Source organism: Prionailurus bengalensis, chromosome C1 (assembly GCF_016509475.1).
Source record: "Prionailurus bengalensis isolate Pbe53 chromosome C1, Fcat_Pben_1.1_paternal_pri, whole genome shotgun sequence".
Taxonomy (NCBI): domain Eukaryota; kingdom Metazoa; phylum Chordata; class Mammalia; order Carnivora; family Felidae; genus Prionailurus; species Prionailurus bengalensis.
Window position 1 is genome coordinate 8,558,133 of NC_057345.1, and position 15,646 is coordinate 8,573,778.

Here is a 15,646-nt window from a genome sequence, read left to right on the forward strand (position 1 = left end):
TCACTTACTAAGTGGTAGGCACGGTTCTGGGCATTTTACCTTCACAAAGACACTATCCGTGATCAAATTTTAGCTAGGTTCCTCTGAGCCCTCTCCCAGACAAGGCCTGGCCTTCTGTATCCAGCCTATCCTTCCTGGGACTGCAGAGCCCTAAGAACCCTGCTAAATCAATTTAGTGAGACTCTCCCCACCCTTGATATCTGATCACCCTCCATATCTGATCAAGTTCCCTATCCCCCACCTTTGGTGTCCTCGCCTGCCTTTAGCAAGAATCCTGCTGGGTCAGTTTAGCAAGAATCTCCCTACCCTTGATGTCTGTTCTTGGTATTTTCCATCCACTGACCCTCCCTCTGCGCCTGTCCTTGCTGCCCTGGGAGGTGAGCTTCCTCAGGCTTCTCCATTGCAATACCCCTACGGCAACAGTCTTCCTTACCGGTCCAGCAAGTGTCAGAATAATTTTTTCATTATCAACAGGAATGAGTTCATTTAACCTCACCAGGATCCTATGAGGTAGGTATTGTCAGTGTCTCCACTTTGACGCCAGGAAGCAAGGAGGAGGGTACCCGCAGGGACGAGACGAGACACCAGCTGTGGGCACCTGGACGTTCCCCCCAATTCTTCAGCTGCAGGTGGTCCCCTCGATCCACCTGTCAGGTTACTAACCAGGCGAGATACCGCGCCCTTGGCGACACAAATCCCAGCGTTCTCCAACCGCCTGCGGGAACTGCCTCGGAGGCCGCCGGAGCTGGAAACCCGGAGGAGGGCGGGCGCCGCCCGACGCCGTCTCCTAGCAACGGGGCAGCGATCACGTGGCCCGCCTCACGTGGCCCCGAGCGGCTCTGGAGGTGGAGTGGCCGAAGCGGGGCGGGGCGGGGCGAGGCAAGTTTGCGCCTGGAGTTCGGAGCCCAGGAGCCCCCGCGGCCGCGGCGCAGGTGCCCTCCGCTTGGCTCGGGATGGAGCTGCCTACCGTGAACTTGAAGGTGGCGACGGGCAGGGCGGGGCGCGGGCGGGGCGGGCCCTCCAGAGTGTGTCGGGCGTTTGCTTTTTTTTCCAAGAAGGATTTTAGAGGTGAGGGGATCAAGAGCTTGGGGCAAGAGGGGTAGTAGGGAGAAAGAGTGCGTGGAGCCGAGCCGGGAAGGAGATGCGCAGACCGGAAAAGGAAAGGGATCCAGGGAAGGGCCTGCAGGGAAGACCGCGAGGGAGCTGGAGGCGGCGGGGGCGGGAGGATCGCTTCGGCCCACGAGCCCAGAATTCCCCCCGGAGAGGGTGGGAGGGGCGGACTTGGGGGCGGGCGCTGAGAGCCCGAGGGGGGTCTCGGCGGCTGGACACCTGCCCTTTCCCAGAGAGAGGGGGGCAGACCTTTCACCTGCACGCCCAGCACCGCCCTGCTGCTTTGTTGGCTTAATCGGGTTAAGAAAAGCCGAAATTCGCAGACGAGTGCTTTTTCCAAAGTTGATCAGTGCAGCGTCCCTGTTTCTTAAGAAAACGGGAACTCCGAGAGAAGTTACTTAAAAGCAGAAACCCCCACCGTATACACTTAGGAGGACGCTGAGAGCCTTTCTGGGGTGTCTTCATTTCCTGTGGCGTGTCCTCAGCTCCTCAAGATGCCAGCGGCTTCTTCATTTTCTCCCCGCCCACCGCCGGCGGCCTCCGCTTCTGGGCTGAGTTTGCCAGCGAGGGGCTGGGACCTTTAGCTCTGGGCAGCAAGGTGTGAGCCTTGGGCCAAACCTGCCATTTTGGGTCTGGGCGCCCTCCCCCTTGAGGCTGTATCCAGGAATGGCCTCTTACTCCCCAGTGACGAAGCACTTAGCACGCGTGGCGTCCGGCACCAAAGGAATCTAACGCCTAGAGGGCTACAAGACAACACGTGATCCGTCTGCGGATTGTTAGACGGGGCCTGTGTTCGGACTCCACATGGGCAGGTTTTCCTTAATGCCATTTGCCTCCCTGAAGCTTCCAGCCTAAGAGGTTTACAGGAGGGCAGCTGCGGTTTGTTGGGGTCAACATCCCCTGTGTTCCGGGCAGTGTGAGTCAGTGCCGGCTGCCTCTTCTCTGATGACAGATTTGCCTACAATAATTGCTAGGAGAGAATCAGGTGAGGGGCAGAGCTGCGGGAATGGAGAGGGCAGGGAACCCTCCTCATTCCCGGGCGCCAGGTTGTTTGCTCGATCGCAACCACCTTCTGAGAAAGCCGATACTGTCACCTTTTTACAGAGGAGCAAACTTCGGCTCGGGTCCGATAAGTAACCTGCCGAGGTCCCACAGGGATTCAGTGGCAGAGTCAGGCTTTGGACCAACTGGGGTCAGACTTCAAAGCCAGGTCCTTTCCTGGCCTCCAGTTAGGACTGACTTCTGCCTTGATGGTTTCCATCCACTGGGGGAGCCTTAGTCCCTTTGGGGCTTCCTTTGTTTTTGAGCAACTTCGTGTGCCTAACAGGCCAAATGCACCCACAGGTATGTCCTGGTATTCGGTGCCCCAGAGTGACATGGCTGGCTGTTCCCTAGGCTTCAGAAACAAGACCCCATGTTTCCAAAGGTCACCGATGCTACCAGTCAGAGATAAGGAAGTACTAGGAGGCTCTGAGGGGACAGGTTTGCCAGGTAGCATACAGGACATCCAGCTGAATTTGAATTTCAGACCAACAACGAGTGATTTTTAGGCGTAAGTATTAGGCAATATTCGGGACATACTAACAAACTGTTTATTAACCAAACTTCAGAGTTCACTGGGCGTTCTGTCTTGTTGTTGTTAAATCTGGCCACCCTATAGAGAGCGGCTGTTGACTCCTTCCCTGGAGGCACCAAAGTGGGATGTTCTGAGATCAGGACCCCCGGGGAGCTGGGAAAACGCACCCCTGTGGCCCCGCACCCCCTCATTTCATACATTCCTTGGCAGCTGGTTGGATGCCTGCTTGTGCCCAGCCCAGCCAGAGTGGTCAGTGGTGACAGGTGAAAGAAACAGCTGCCACAGGCCCTTTACCCAAACGGCAGCCCCTAACCGAGCCCCATCCGAGAGGCGAGTCCTGAGCTGCAGAAATGACATTGCGGCAAGCTGAGAACAGAGTAGACTTGGGTCCATGAGGTCTTGTGAGAAAAGATCTTCGGGAGGAGGGGCCAGGGAATAGCAGCATTAGGTTAAAAATTAGGAAGCCGACTTCCCGACGGGAGTAACGAGGATGGCCGTGTGCTGAGGGCTGCCTCCCTGGCAGGCACTGTGTTGCGTGTTCCACGTACCTCTCTACCTCCCTGTGTTGCTAGATCCACATGACAATTCTATGACCCGGGCGTTATTGTCCCTACTTCACAGATGAGCAAACAGCAGTTCCAGGAGATCCGGTAACTTGCCCGAGATCACACAGCTTCTACATCATGGAGCCAGGATCAGATCCACATCTTTGGCCTCATTGCCCAGGCAGTTAACCACCGCCCGACTCTGCCTCCCCGCCGTTCCTGACAAGGGTCCCTCAGCCTTAGCTGCCCTGGGCGGTCTTACTGCCTCACGTAACAGGCTGCTGAACGTTTACACAGGACTAATAGAACTATATTCCATACATTGATCTGTAGGTTGACCTCAGGTCTGTCTACCACCTGTCTAGGAATCTCCCCCACACCCAACCCCATTCGTCCATGGCCCCTCTAGTGGCAAACAAGGGGTCTAAGTCATGGTCCACGTGACCGCTTGGGTTCCCCTTAGCCTTCCCTTCTGCTTAAACCTCATTTCCATCCACCCTTCCCTTTCTCCTCCAGAAACCGACCGTGTAGCATAGACTTTGCTACCTGTTAGCTGTGTGACCTTGAACAGGTTTCTTAACCTGAGTATCAGTTTCCTCACTGTAAAAAGGGGATAAAAATAAACCCTACCTTCTAGAGTGCTAAGAGAGGATCCAGTGGTCCAGAAGTTGGTGGAGCGTTACATTTTTTTTTAATGTTTATTTTTGAGACAGAGACAGAGCATGAACGGGGGAGGGTCAGAGAGAGAGGGCGACACAGAATCCGAAGCAGGTTCCAGGCTCTGAGCTATCAGCACAGAGCCCAACGTGGGGCTCGAACTCATGGACCGTGAGATCATGACCTGAGCCGAAATCCAGGGTCGGACGCTTAACTGACTGAGCCACCCAGGCGCCCCGGGGCATTACATTTTTATTAGCAGAAAAACTCAGACCAGACAGACCGATTCGGAGATTGGCATCTGAGCTCTCTTGTTTATAAGTGTTCCAGTTTGGGCCAGTGACCTAATCTCTCACTGCCTCCGTTTCTTCACAAGTAAAAGAACCTTCATACTCTCTCCCCCATACAGTTGCAGGGTGACATGGTCCAAGTGTTCGGGGCAGTGTAGACACATGGCAGACAGGTCCTCATCGGTAACAGGAATTGTGTTATTGACGCTGTTCCAAGATGCCTGTTCACGGGGGTGCTTGGCATGACTGTGGATACGTACAGTAACTATCAGACGCTGTCTCTCTACAGTTGAGGCACCCCGCTGGGACATATGGGGACATAGGTATTGCCTCCATTTCACAGAGAAGGACCCTGGGGCACAGACACAAAGGGACATGGCCCCTGGATCAGAACCCAGGTCTCCAGTCCAGCATCCTGTGACCCCTGGCTGCCGTGGCCCATTGGCCCTCCCCTCCCCAGTCTTCTGACACCTTGGATGCTGCCTGGGGAAGAGCCAGGCAGGCCCCCTGTGCCGAGCACTGTATGAAGAGTCCAGGAGCTCAGGTCTCTGTCCTCTTGCCCAGCCAGGAAGGGCTCCCCAGGCACGTTCTCAGAGCCCAGCCTCCCCCCCCCCCCCCCTGCCCCATCCCCCAGTCTCTCAGGCAGTACCTGAGAATCCCTGGTGTCCCCTTGGTTCCCAGAAACCTCCCCAACAGCCGGCAGACAGTTCTTTGTGCTGAGATGAGTCACTGTTCCCTCCTGTGTCGGGAAGGGCAGGGCCCATTTGGCTCGGTGTCTGGTTGGAACTCTCCTGGACTCTAGGCCTGGGTGGGCGTGTCCTCTCGCTACAAAGATGAGGAAACTGAGGCTTAGTCTTCTGCGGGTTCCTTTTCCCAGGGGCTTAAGAGACATGATCAAAAGGTGCTTAATTTCTTCAGTATTTATAAAGCAAAAGTGATGTCTGTCACATGGTGGGGACACCCTGTGTCTTCAAGGATCCTCAGTATTTCCAGGTTGCACTCTTTTCTTCCCCAAACAGATGGCATAGTTTTGGACGTAAGGCAGGTGCTCACTGCATTTACAGGTCTTTTCGGCTCCAGGAAAAATCTTTATCTCACAGGTGACACAGAGCGATTTCCCCCAGGCTTGCCTGGGCATCGGCGGGCACCCTGGGGGCCTGCTCCTCATCCAGCTCACCTTAATCAGGCAGAGCTCTGCAGGGCCCGTTGTGTGCATGGTCTGAATGGAGGAAGCCGAGCACTTGGAAATTAAGACGGTTCCTGGAATAGAAGCCAGCAGTGCGGAAGGCTTAGGTGTTGATTTTCAGGAGGAAGGTGGTGATGTGAGCCGCCTCCCCTGTGCTGTCTTTCTCAGTGTCTTCTCTTAGTCCAAAAGCTGGACACCAGGACTCTCGCGACTGGTCACGTGCTGTGGCCTTCGAGGCAAGACTTCTCCCCTCTTGTGGGTAGGGTTTCCTGTTAAGACAGACCGGGTGGTGGTGGTTAGCTCTCGAGATAAAGATCAGAATTCTTTCCCACACCTCCCGGGCCCAGCCCTGCCCACCCCCCAGCTTCCTGTCCGTCCTCTGCTCTCCTCTTCTGTCCAGCTGCATTGGCTTCTTTTCAGTTTCCAGAAGGTTCCACGTTTCCTTCTGCCACAGAGCCTTTGCAGGCTCCATCCCTTCTGCTTGAAAGGCTCTTCTTTGATCTTTGGCCCTAGTTAATCCCCTGCTTAAAAGTCACTCCCGGGGCTGGGGCGCCTGGGTGGCGCAGTCGGTTGAGCGTCCGACTTCAGCCAGGTCGCGATCTCGCAGTCCGTGAGTTCGAGCCCCGCGTCGGGCTCTGGGCTGATGGCTCAGAGCCTGGAGCCTGTTTCCGATTCTGTGTCTCCCTCTCTCTCTGCCCCTCCCCCGTTTATGCTCTGTCTCTCTCTGTCCCAAAAATAAATAAACGTTGAAAACAAAAATTAAAAAAAAAAAAAAAGTCACTCCCGGGGCACCTGGGTGGCCCAGTGGGTTGAGCTTCCGACTTTGGCTCAGGTCATGATCTCGCAATTCTCGAGTTCGAGCCCCGTGTCGGCTCTGGGCTGACAGCTCGGGGCCTGGAGCCTGTTTCGGATTCTGTGTCTCCCTTCTCGCTCTGCCCCTTCCCTGCTCGTGCTCTCTCTCTCTCTCTCTTAAAACTAAATAAACATAAAAAAATTTGTTTTAAAGTCACGCCCTCAGAACCACCCCACGGCCCCACCCCACCCGGCTGTAGAATGGGTCTCCGGTTCCTTTGCTATCACCCTCCTTCTGGAAGAGGTTCTCACTGGAGCCTTCGTTTCTAAGGTGATGATCTGATCAGCAGGTGTCCTCCACCATGTAAAAGTTCTGGAAGGGCAGCAGGGCACCACATCTCCTCTGCTCACTGTTGAGTCCCCAGGGCAGGTGCCTAGCAGGTGCCAGGGATGCCGGGTTAAAGTATAAATGCCTGAGAAAAGTAGCACCATGAGATCGCATCTCTTAAGCCTCTGGGGGGAAAAAAAAAAAAAACCTATGGCAGGGGTACCCGTGTGGCTCAGTCGGTTAAGCATCTGACTCTGGATTTCAGCTCAGGTCGTGACCTCATGGTTCATGAGATCCTCTATTTTCTCATGTTCCCCTACTCTATGCCCCGTGTCAGGCTCTGCACTCACAGCACGGACCCTGCTTGGGATTCTCTCTCTCTCTGCCCCTCCCCCCTCTCAAAAGAAATAAACATTAAAAAAATAAATAAAAGGAAAGGGTGCCTGGGTGGCTCAGTCAGTTAAGCGTTGACTTCAGCTCAGGTCATGATCTCATGGCCTGTGAGTTCGAGCCCTGCGTGCCCGCTGTGCTGACAGCTCAGAGCCTGGAGCCTGCTTCGGATTCTGTGTCTCCCTCTCTCTCTGCCCCTCCCCCGCTCACTCTCTGTCTCTCTCTGTCTCTCAAAAAGAAACAAACATTACAAAAAAACATTTTAACAAACCCGTGGCAGACTAAGACTTCTCTGCCTCAGTTTCCCCATCTTTGTAACGGGAAGAGCACATCTGCCCAGGCCCAGAGAGGCCTGGCAGTCAGACAACACTGGGCTAATGGTCAGATTTGAATTTATTTAAGTAATCGCTACACCCAATGTGGGGCTCGAACTCCCAGCCCTGAGGTCAAGAGTCGGATGCTCTAACGACTGAGCCAGCCAGGTGCCCCGCGAAGATTCCTTCTAGCGCCAGCCTTCCATACTGTACAGACTTGGTTTTTGCAGAGTCTTGGGACCTCCGTAAAGTCAGGAGCATCAGTCCCTACAGAACTCTTCTAGTCTGTTGAGCTTTTGGGCCATGGCACCAAAGCTCTTTTGGTTCACTCGCACTGGGCACGAGGGGTGAAGGCGGAACATCCCAGCCATCTGCTCTGGATTTCACCTCCCCCATGTGCAGAAAATGTCCACATTTGTCGAAAGTTCAAATGGCCTTTCTCCGCTGAAAGCCGGGCCCCCGCTGCAAAGTTGGGTGCCCCGGAGGCACACTTACAATTGAACTCTGGTTTTACCACTTGCCATCTATGGAATCCGGATCGACTTGATATTCCTCGGAGACTAGTTTTCCCATGTGTAAAATGGGAATGATCTTTTATTTTATTTTTTGAAGTAATCGCTACCCACGCAACGTGGGCTTGAACTCATGACCCAGAGATCGAGAGCTGAATGCTCCCCCAACCGAGCTAGCCAGGCCCCCCAAAATGGGAATGAGCTTAGTGTCTGTTCCAGAGGCTGTTCTGAGGCCCCAAGGAGGTTGTGTAATGCTTTTGGCACAGAGTATGTGCACGGTAAGTGGTAACTCCTCTCAAGGGGCTTCTCCCTCCCCAGCCAGGGTTCTTTCTTGCAGGTGGCAACCCCCACTTCTGCCCTTTCACCAGTCCAGAAGCCGGGGCAGTTCACTACACACCCCTGCTCTGCCTGCCCTGGCTCCCCGCTCTCTGGGCCGGCAGGCATGCTATCCCCTCCCCATGCTCTCGGCATTCCCCTCCCTCCCAGCTTGACCCCCACCAATCCCTTGAGTAACTCCTTCAGGGTCCCCCATCCACCACTGGGACCCCACTGAAGCTCCTGACCTGGGGCTCCTGGCCCCCCATGGGTTCAGCGCCACTCCCTCTTCCCCTTCCTGCCTCCCCGTTCCTGTTGTCACGCCAGCTCAGAACACCTTTCTCTCCTCCCCTTTGCCTGGCGGCTCCCTGCTTACCCCTTGGCACCGAGTGCCCTCCTTCAGAAACGCCAACTCACAGCCGCCCTGCCCTCCCCATAGCATCTGCTCCCTCCTCTGTCTGCTTTCCAAGCAGGGCGCTTTTGATTACCAGGAGTAGAGACCAGTTCCAGTAATGGGGGCTGTGATTTTAAGGACATCTGGGGCGATAAGAGGGGTGGAATAGTGTAGACATTTAGAAAAAAGCCAGAGGGATTTTTTTTTTCTTAAACCATACCAGGTTACTTCGTTGTAGAAAAGCCTTTGGTGGCGTCCCCTCCGTGCACTGAGGATGAAATCCACGTTCCTTGCCGAGACCCTCAAGGCCTGCCTCCCCACCCCCACCCCTCCCCCTGCTCTTCCCCTCCTGTATTTGCGAAGCCGTCTTAGGTGCTAGACAGGGGCTTGCGTCCCGTGTTTTCTGGCTGCAAAAGCTCCGCCGCGCCCCCCCCCAACGCCCCTGCCATCTGGTGGTCACATTCATAGATCTCTTCTTTCCCTCTCCCCTATTTTGTGCCGCAGACGATCCTCCTGGTTCACTGGCTGCTGACGACCTGGTGAGTGACTCCACAGGTGTCCCGGCTCTGTGTCCACCTGTCTCCCGGGATCTGGGTGCACATACCGCCAGGGTCTTGTCCGCGGGTCTCCTGGCCAGTTCCAAAGCCAAATAGCACCTCTGCCAAGAACGTCCTCAGCAAGCTCCCCACGTCCCAAGAATGTGTGAGGGGCAGGCAGTTTCCAGAGGAAACTTAGACCCCCTGAGTCATTTTCTCACCTGCAAAATGACGGTATTACCGACACCCCTCCTTACCTTGTAAGGTCATTGGAAGGTGAAAGCGTAGCTTTAGAAACTGTCATAACCGCGAACATTTATTGAGGGTGTCTCGGGGCCAGCCGCTGGGCTGAGCGCCTTCTGTGGCTTAGCTCAGTGGCTCAGCAAGTCGATATTCTATGAGCTGAGAGACACAGGGTGGTCACTTGCTTAGGGGCAGACCCTCACTCTTCTATGATGGCAGATTCAGGATTTAGATGGACCCGGGCAGGTCCTGGCTCAGCCAGGGTCCAGCCGGGTTACCTTAGGCAAGTGGCCCACCCACCTCTTGGGGCCTTGGTTTCCATCTGTCAAATGGGTATATGGATGGCACACCCCTCAGGAGCTGTGGGGGAGAGGCGTGGCAGTGCTCATCCCACGCTCCCTGGGGCCACAAAGGGAGGCTCGAGGATTGCAGGGCTGATTTTCATTATTGCCGCCTAATGAAATGACGGTTGAGCTGCTGGGGAGATGTCTCTGCCAAACCAGGACTGGAAACAGTTGAGCCTCTGTGTGCGTTTTGCAGACTTCAAGGTACACTGCCTGCGTCAATGGCGGTGTCTTCCAGTGTCTTCTGGAAAAGGGCTAAGGCTGTTGGAGTTCAAATCCCAGCTCCCCCACTTAGAAGCCGTGTGGCCCTGGGCACGTTACCTGATCTCTCTGTGCCTCACCTTCCTCGTTTTTAAAAACGAGGCCGGTATTTGTGCTCCCTTTCTAGAGTTGCGAACATAAATGCACATAAGTGAGTTCCTTTAAAGCATCTAGAACTGTGCTAGTCGCTAGCAGGGCCTCTGTGCTAATAGTGTCATTGGGTTGACAAGTCGTAAACGCATCCATCGGGAGTTGGTAACGATCCCCCAGAACAGAAGATACGGGCGGGTGTTGTGTTAGAAAGTGACAAGGTGGGTACTTAAAATTAGGTGGTCGGGGAAAGAGTCTCAGAGGTAACGTTTGGGCTGAGACTAAAGTAACACAACAGGGCCAAGTGTTCAGGGTAGAGGACACAGCACGGGCAGTGGCTGGGCCGTAAGAGAGTCTGTGTCACGGGCCGGATCCCACAGGGCTCCTCAGGCCACGGGAAGAGTCTGTACTTCACTGCAAGTGGGACGCGAAACTGCTGGAGAATTCTTAGCAGGAGAGCGACATCGTCGCCCCTGGAAGGGCAGGAATGGAAGTGAGAGACCGGTGGGCAGAGGCCACAGAGATCAATCCGTGGATGTATCCAGGGGAGGATGGTGTTTTGGAGCTGGAGGGATATGGCCGGATTCGGGGTCCCTTTGGGAAGTGAAGCCAAGGGGATTTGCTTGCTGACATTTCCAGGGCAGGGGAGGTGCCCTGGAGCCGGGCAGACGGCACGTCAGAGGGCCCTGAGGCCCGGGAGCGGGAGGGGGCGGGCACCTGGGGGGCGGTCGCCTCATGTGACTCCGGTGCCTCTTCCCACAGGGGCTGCATAGCGTTCGAGGGCCCCTATCCCTGGGCAAACTTCACCATCCTGGCCTTGGGCGTGTGGGCCGTTGCTCAGAGGGACTCCATCGACGCCATAAGCCTGGTGAGGCGGGGGACGCAGCGAGAGGACTGGCTTCAGGGTGGTCGTGGCCCCCCCCGGTCTCCCCCTCACCCGTCCCGATCCTCTCTCCTCGTGCCCCCGTTTTCCGTTCTCTAAAGCCTTGTGAATAAGCCCGCCCAGGCTACCAGCCCACGTGTGTCTTCACTAGCCTGGCCTGCTTCTCAGCCTGCCGGGCCCAGAGCTCCCCGAGTCTGCTCAGGGCCTTCCCCGAGAGAGTGGCACAGGTGGGGTCCCCCCAGGCGCCCCAGAGCGGCCGCTCCTCAATGGCACTGGACCCCTTTCCCGTAACCCGCCTCTAGGTTCTGGTGGGGAGGGATGTGGCTGGAGGCCCACGAAGAGGGAGCTCCTGTACTTACGAGGTCAGAGTGAACACAGCCCTGCTGAGCTCTGTCATGGACAACCGCTACGCCCCGGCGGGCGGTGGGCGCTCCAGCACCGGCCCATCAGGATGACCGAGGAAGGACTTCCCTGGTGCTGGAGACAGATTGGGCGAACTCCAAGGGACCTCTGTCTTGGAGGTTCTGGAGCCAAGTCTCGTGCCCCATCATGGCCTCAAGGGCAACAGGGGCAGTGGTGGGGGGTGGGGCTCTGGTGGAGCCACAGGCTAGGTCCGGACCGGGTCCCCACGTCCCCACGTCCCCGCGCTCGGTGCTGCAGTCCTCGGGCAGGCGCCTCATCCACAGGGTCCTGCCTGCTTGCTGATGTGTTTTGCAGCAAAGCCTAAGGACACAGGAGGGCACAGACAGAGCTTCCGGTCTGGTATATGGGGGGAGGGGGGGAGCGCATGAGGGCATGATAGGGCGTCGGCACGCTCTTAAGCCCTGGTGACACGTGGTCACCACGGGCCCTGCGCTTGGCCTGTCTTGCAGTTTCTGGGTGGATTGGCGGCCACCATCTTCCTGGACATCGTCCACATCAGCATCTTCTACCAGCGGACCGGCTTCTCGGACACGGAGCGCTTTGGTGCCGGCATGGCCATCCTCAGCCTGCTCCTCAAGCCCTTGTCCTGCTGCTTCGTCTACCACATGTACCGGGAGCGTGGGGGTGAGCTCCTGCTCCATATCGGTGAGGCCACCACCTGCGGCCGGCTCCCCGACTGTCCTGTCCCCGGCCCAGGTGCTGGCAGCGCCTTCCTCGTCTCCCCTGACTCTGTCTAGCCTGGCCCACAGCCCCTGCCCGAGTGGGCCGTCCTTGCCCTGGGGACCAAGGCTCAAGGTGCAGGGAGGAGTGTGGCGGGGACGCGGAACCCCAGGCCAGGAGGCGTACAAGCTCCAGCTTCTGCTGCACCAGCCCTGTGCTCCCATCCCAGCCTGCTGGGAGCTTTCCCCGGCATCAGGCCGCGGGCAGAGTTGGGGGTGGCGACCGGACCCTCCTCTTAGCCCGAGCACGGACACAGCTGGGTGTGCCCCGGTTCCGAGGCAGCTCTGGGCGGTAGCAGCCTGGAGCCTCCCCTCCTGCCCTGTGGGGTCTGGGTGGCCAAGGAAGAAGGCGCTGGCGTGGCATGGGCCGCGGGAGCCTCGGCTGAGCCCCAGGTGCTCTCCTTGCTGACATCTGTGTCACCCCGCTCCCGTCCCGGCCCACAGCTACCCCTCCAACACCGTCTTTGAGCTGTACCCCTCTCATGGTGGCCAGGCCGTTCTCCTGTTCTCTCTGACATCTCATCTCAGACAAGTAGGGAGAGGCTGGGGGGCAGCCTTGCACTGTTCGGTCTGGAGAAGAGAGGCCCAGAGGGGCCCATGACCCGCCCAGGGGAGCAGCCGGGCCAGGGCAGGGGTGGCCTGTGGCCTCCCCCTGACTGACCTCAGTACTGCCGGGGGGTTGCGGGGAGCCAGTAACGTTCCTCCCGTTGGACACATGAAGGAGCTGGCGCCCTTAGCCCTTGGGACCTGCTCCGGATCACGGGACAGATGTGCAGGGCAGGGATGGGAGTGAGGGCATGGGCACCTCGAACCCTCTCACCTACCTGGCACCCCCAGCCCAGCGCTCTGGGCTCTGCGGCTGTGCCAGCTCTGGGCCTTCTGGACACAGTAACACGGTATCCACTGTGCCTCGGAGAGGAGCCTGTGGGCCCAGGGCTGGGCACCCTCTTCTCGAGTTGCTAAGCGTGCACTGTGCAGGGCCGAGCGTGGTGGCCGAGAGCACTCGTGCTGCCTTGGCTTGACTCTTAGTGTCCCCAGCTTCAAGCTCCCTGCTCGCAGGCAAGTCAGTCCACCTCTTTGACCCTCAGTTTTCCCATCTGTAAAGTGGGGGTAACAAGATGCCTGCTCTGTAGGGATATGGGAGGATTGGCTGCACACGTGCCAATAGCTTGGGGGCGGTGCTCTCGCCATCCCTGTCCCAGGGCCCTCCTGGTGGGGGTGGGTGGGTAGAACATCTTGAGTCCTCACCCTTCATTTTTTCTCCCCTACCCCCATGTCCCCCCACCCCTAGGTTTCCTCGGACCGTCACAGGAGCGCAGCGACTACCAGACGATTGACTCACCAGAGGCGCCCGCAGACCCTTTCGGAGGCTCAGAGAGCAGGGGTCACGCCCCGCAAGGGTACTGAAGCCAGGCTGCTTTGCCGGGCCCCAGCCTGGGGCCAGTATGACAGACCGTGGAGGCAGCTCAGGCTGCACCACCTTCCTTGCGCCTCGGATGGTGTTCTAGATGCCCCCCCCGCCCCGCCCACCTTGGACTGTGTTCTCCTGTTCATCTCAGGGGTTGCCTGAATCAGGTGCCCTGAGTGGCCAGGAGCCCCATGCATACCTGTCCCAGACTCCCTGAGACCTCCTCTCCCTTCAGGGTAGCTCACTGGCCGGTGCCAGTAAAGCTGGGAACCTGGTCTCTCCTCACCTGCCCGTGCAGCCCCAGGCCAAGCTCCGCCTGGGCCAGGCCTTACCCACAGTTTGTTGACCCCACCCGCAGAAGCTCTGAGAGCTTTAGGTGGTGCTCAGCCCTCAGTCCCAGGAGCAGTGCAGCGTGGCAGTGAGGTCCCTGGGCTTCTCGCTGCCTGGTCACTCGGTGCTTGGGGACCTTGGGGCCGGAGACGGAGGGGTGTCGGCAGCACCTGAGACCCTCTGCAGCCTCCAGCTGCCCTTCCCAGAGCCACGGCATTAAAAGTTTGGGGAATCTGTAGCTGGGTGTGTTTTGAGCCACGTTTAATCTCCCAGCCGGGCTGGGTCCGGGACCTGTCATTCCTGAGAAGAGTTCTCCTTTGAATCCCCAGGGAAACTGGGCTTAGTTGCCAGTTCTGTCATGGCGGGAGGAAGCCTGGGTTCACGACCAGCTGGGCCTGCCGTGCACCCAGCTTTGGCCTCGCCGGGGCCTGGGCAGAGGAGGGCCCTCTTTGGTGTGGCAGACGGGTATGTGTGTCTCTGAATCAGATGACTTGGGTATTGGTTTGAATCCCTCTCTGCCACTTCCTGGCTATGTGCCTTTGAGCAACTTAACATCTCTGACCTCAGTGTCTTCTGGAAAAGGGCTAATGCCCACCCGGAGGGTGATGCCACACACAAAGAGTGCAGTGCCTGGCCCTTGGAAAGTTCCCGAAGTAACAGCGTTGGTGGGTTGCTCCTTGAGCCTGTGATGATGTGGGGTCAGTAGGCAAAGGGTGACATCTCCCTGGCAGACCCTGTGTCTTGGTGTGAGGGTTGAGGAGGACCATCACCTGTCCAGAAGCCCCAAGCGTCCCATGGCCAGGGTCCCGCTCTACTCCGACTGGACTGAGTGTTGGTCTCCGGGCCTCATGTGCCCGGACTTCCCCAGGCCGTCCTGGATTGTCCCCGGCACAAAGAGATCAAAGCCTAGTGCAAAACCCCACCATCCTCCTGTGTCCATCTGTCCTAAGGGGCTTAGTGCCTGCTGCTGCAAGTGCCTGGGGCTGCAGGGCTGAACTCTGGTGCCTGCTCTCAGGGAATAGACATTAGGAGTCCGCTGTCAGGAGGCAGGAGCTCCGAAAGGAACCTCTGGAACCGAACCTGTGCTCTGGACCAAGGGTTGGTGAGTGGCTGCAGCTGTAAGAAACCTGGAATTACCTTCACCATCAGAAGGGGATGGATAGATGATCCGTGCTGTATTCATCCTGTGGCTATGGTTCAGCAGTTCAAATGAATAAACCAGACCAATTTCTTTTTTTCTTTTAAAGTTTATTTTATGAGAGAGAGAGTGCAAGCGGGGGAGGAGCAGAGAGAGAGAGAGAGAGAGAGAGAGAGAGAGAGGGAATCCCAAGCAGGCTCCTCACTGGTAGTGCAGAGCCCATCGCGGATCTCGATCTCACAAACTGCAAGATCATGACCTGAGCCAAAATCAAGAGTCGGATGCTCAACCAGCTGAGCCACCCAGGCGCCCCAGACCTATCTCTATGGACATCGGTCCCCCTGTTGGGAGCAAAACAGATTGCAGAATGGTGTGTGCAATATGAGAGTGTTAGCATGACTTTAAAAACCTCCAAGCAATCCTGTATGTCGTTCATGAGGGTACGTGTGGTGGAATATTGAAGAGTGGACTAGAAGGAAACACCCCTCAAGGTCATGGTTGAGGCGGCCTTGGGTTGGGGAGGGGTGTGGCCTTCGAGGAATGGGACTAAAACCCAAGTTCCAATTCTCTGGTTTCTACCAGTTCCTGGCACATGGGAGGCCTCCAGTGGGCACATGCTCCCGTGTGTATGTTGTGAATATGTCAGATTTCCAAAGGGAATGAAAAGGTGAGGGGGGGGGGGGGGGCGGGGGGACAGCCAAGAGAGCCTGTGTCAAGCAGAGGGGATGGTATAGCCAGAGATCCCTCAAGTCTGACCGGATCTTTATGGGGGGCAGAGGAAGGTTCCTATCCTAGGTGGGCATCCCCAGATGTAGACCCTGAATGCAGCGTGTGACTCAGTACAAAGCAAGGGAGCTGGGCT

General features: G+C 57.2%; 1 protein-coding gene across 2 annotated transcripts; it reads left to right on the forward strand.

Moving 5' to 3' along the window:
• The first annotated feature begins 813 nt into the window (after window positions 1-813).
• On the forward strand, window positions 814-13,663 carry LOC122479929 (angiotensin II receptor associated protein). 2 transcript variants are annotated; one of them, XM_043573755.1, is made up of 5 exons: window positions 814-980; window positions 8,914-8,948; window positions 10,646-10,751; window positions 11,639-11,834; window positions 13,200-13,663. In XM_043573755.1, exons 1-5 carry the CDS (start codon window positions 954-956, stop codon window positions 13,313-13,315), a joined length of 480 nt encoding a protein of 159 aa, XP_043429690.1. In that variant the 5' UTR covers window positions 814-953; the 3' UTR covers window positions 13,316-13,663. The 2 variants fall into 2 exon arrangements, with proteins under 2 accessions (XP_043429690.1, XP_043429691.1); XM_043573756.1 differs by having other exon boundaries at window positions 11,639-11,813.
• Window positions 13,664-15,646: the final 1,983 nt, after the last annotated feature.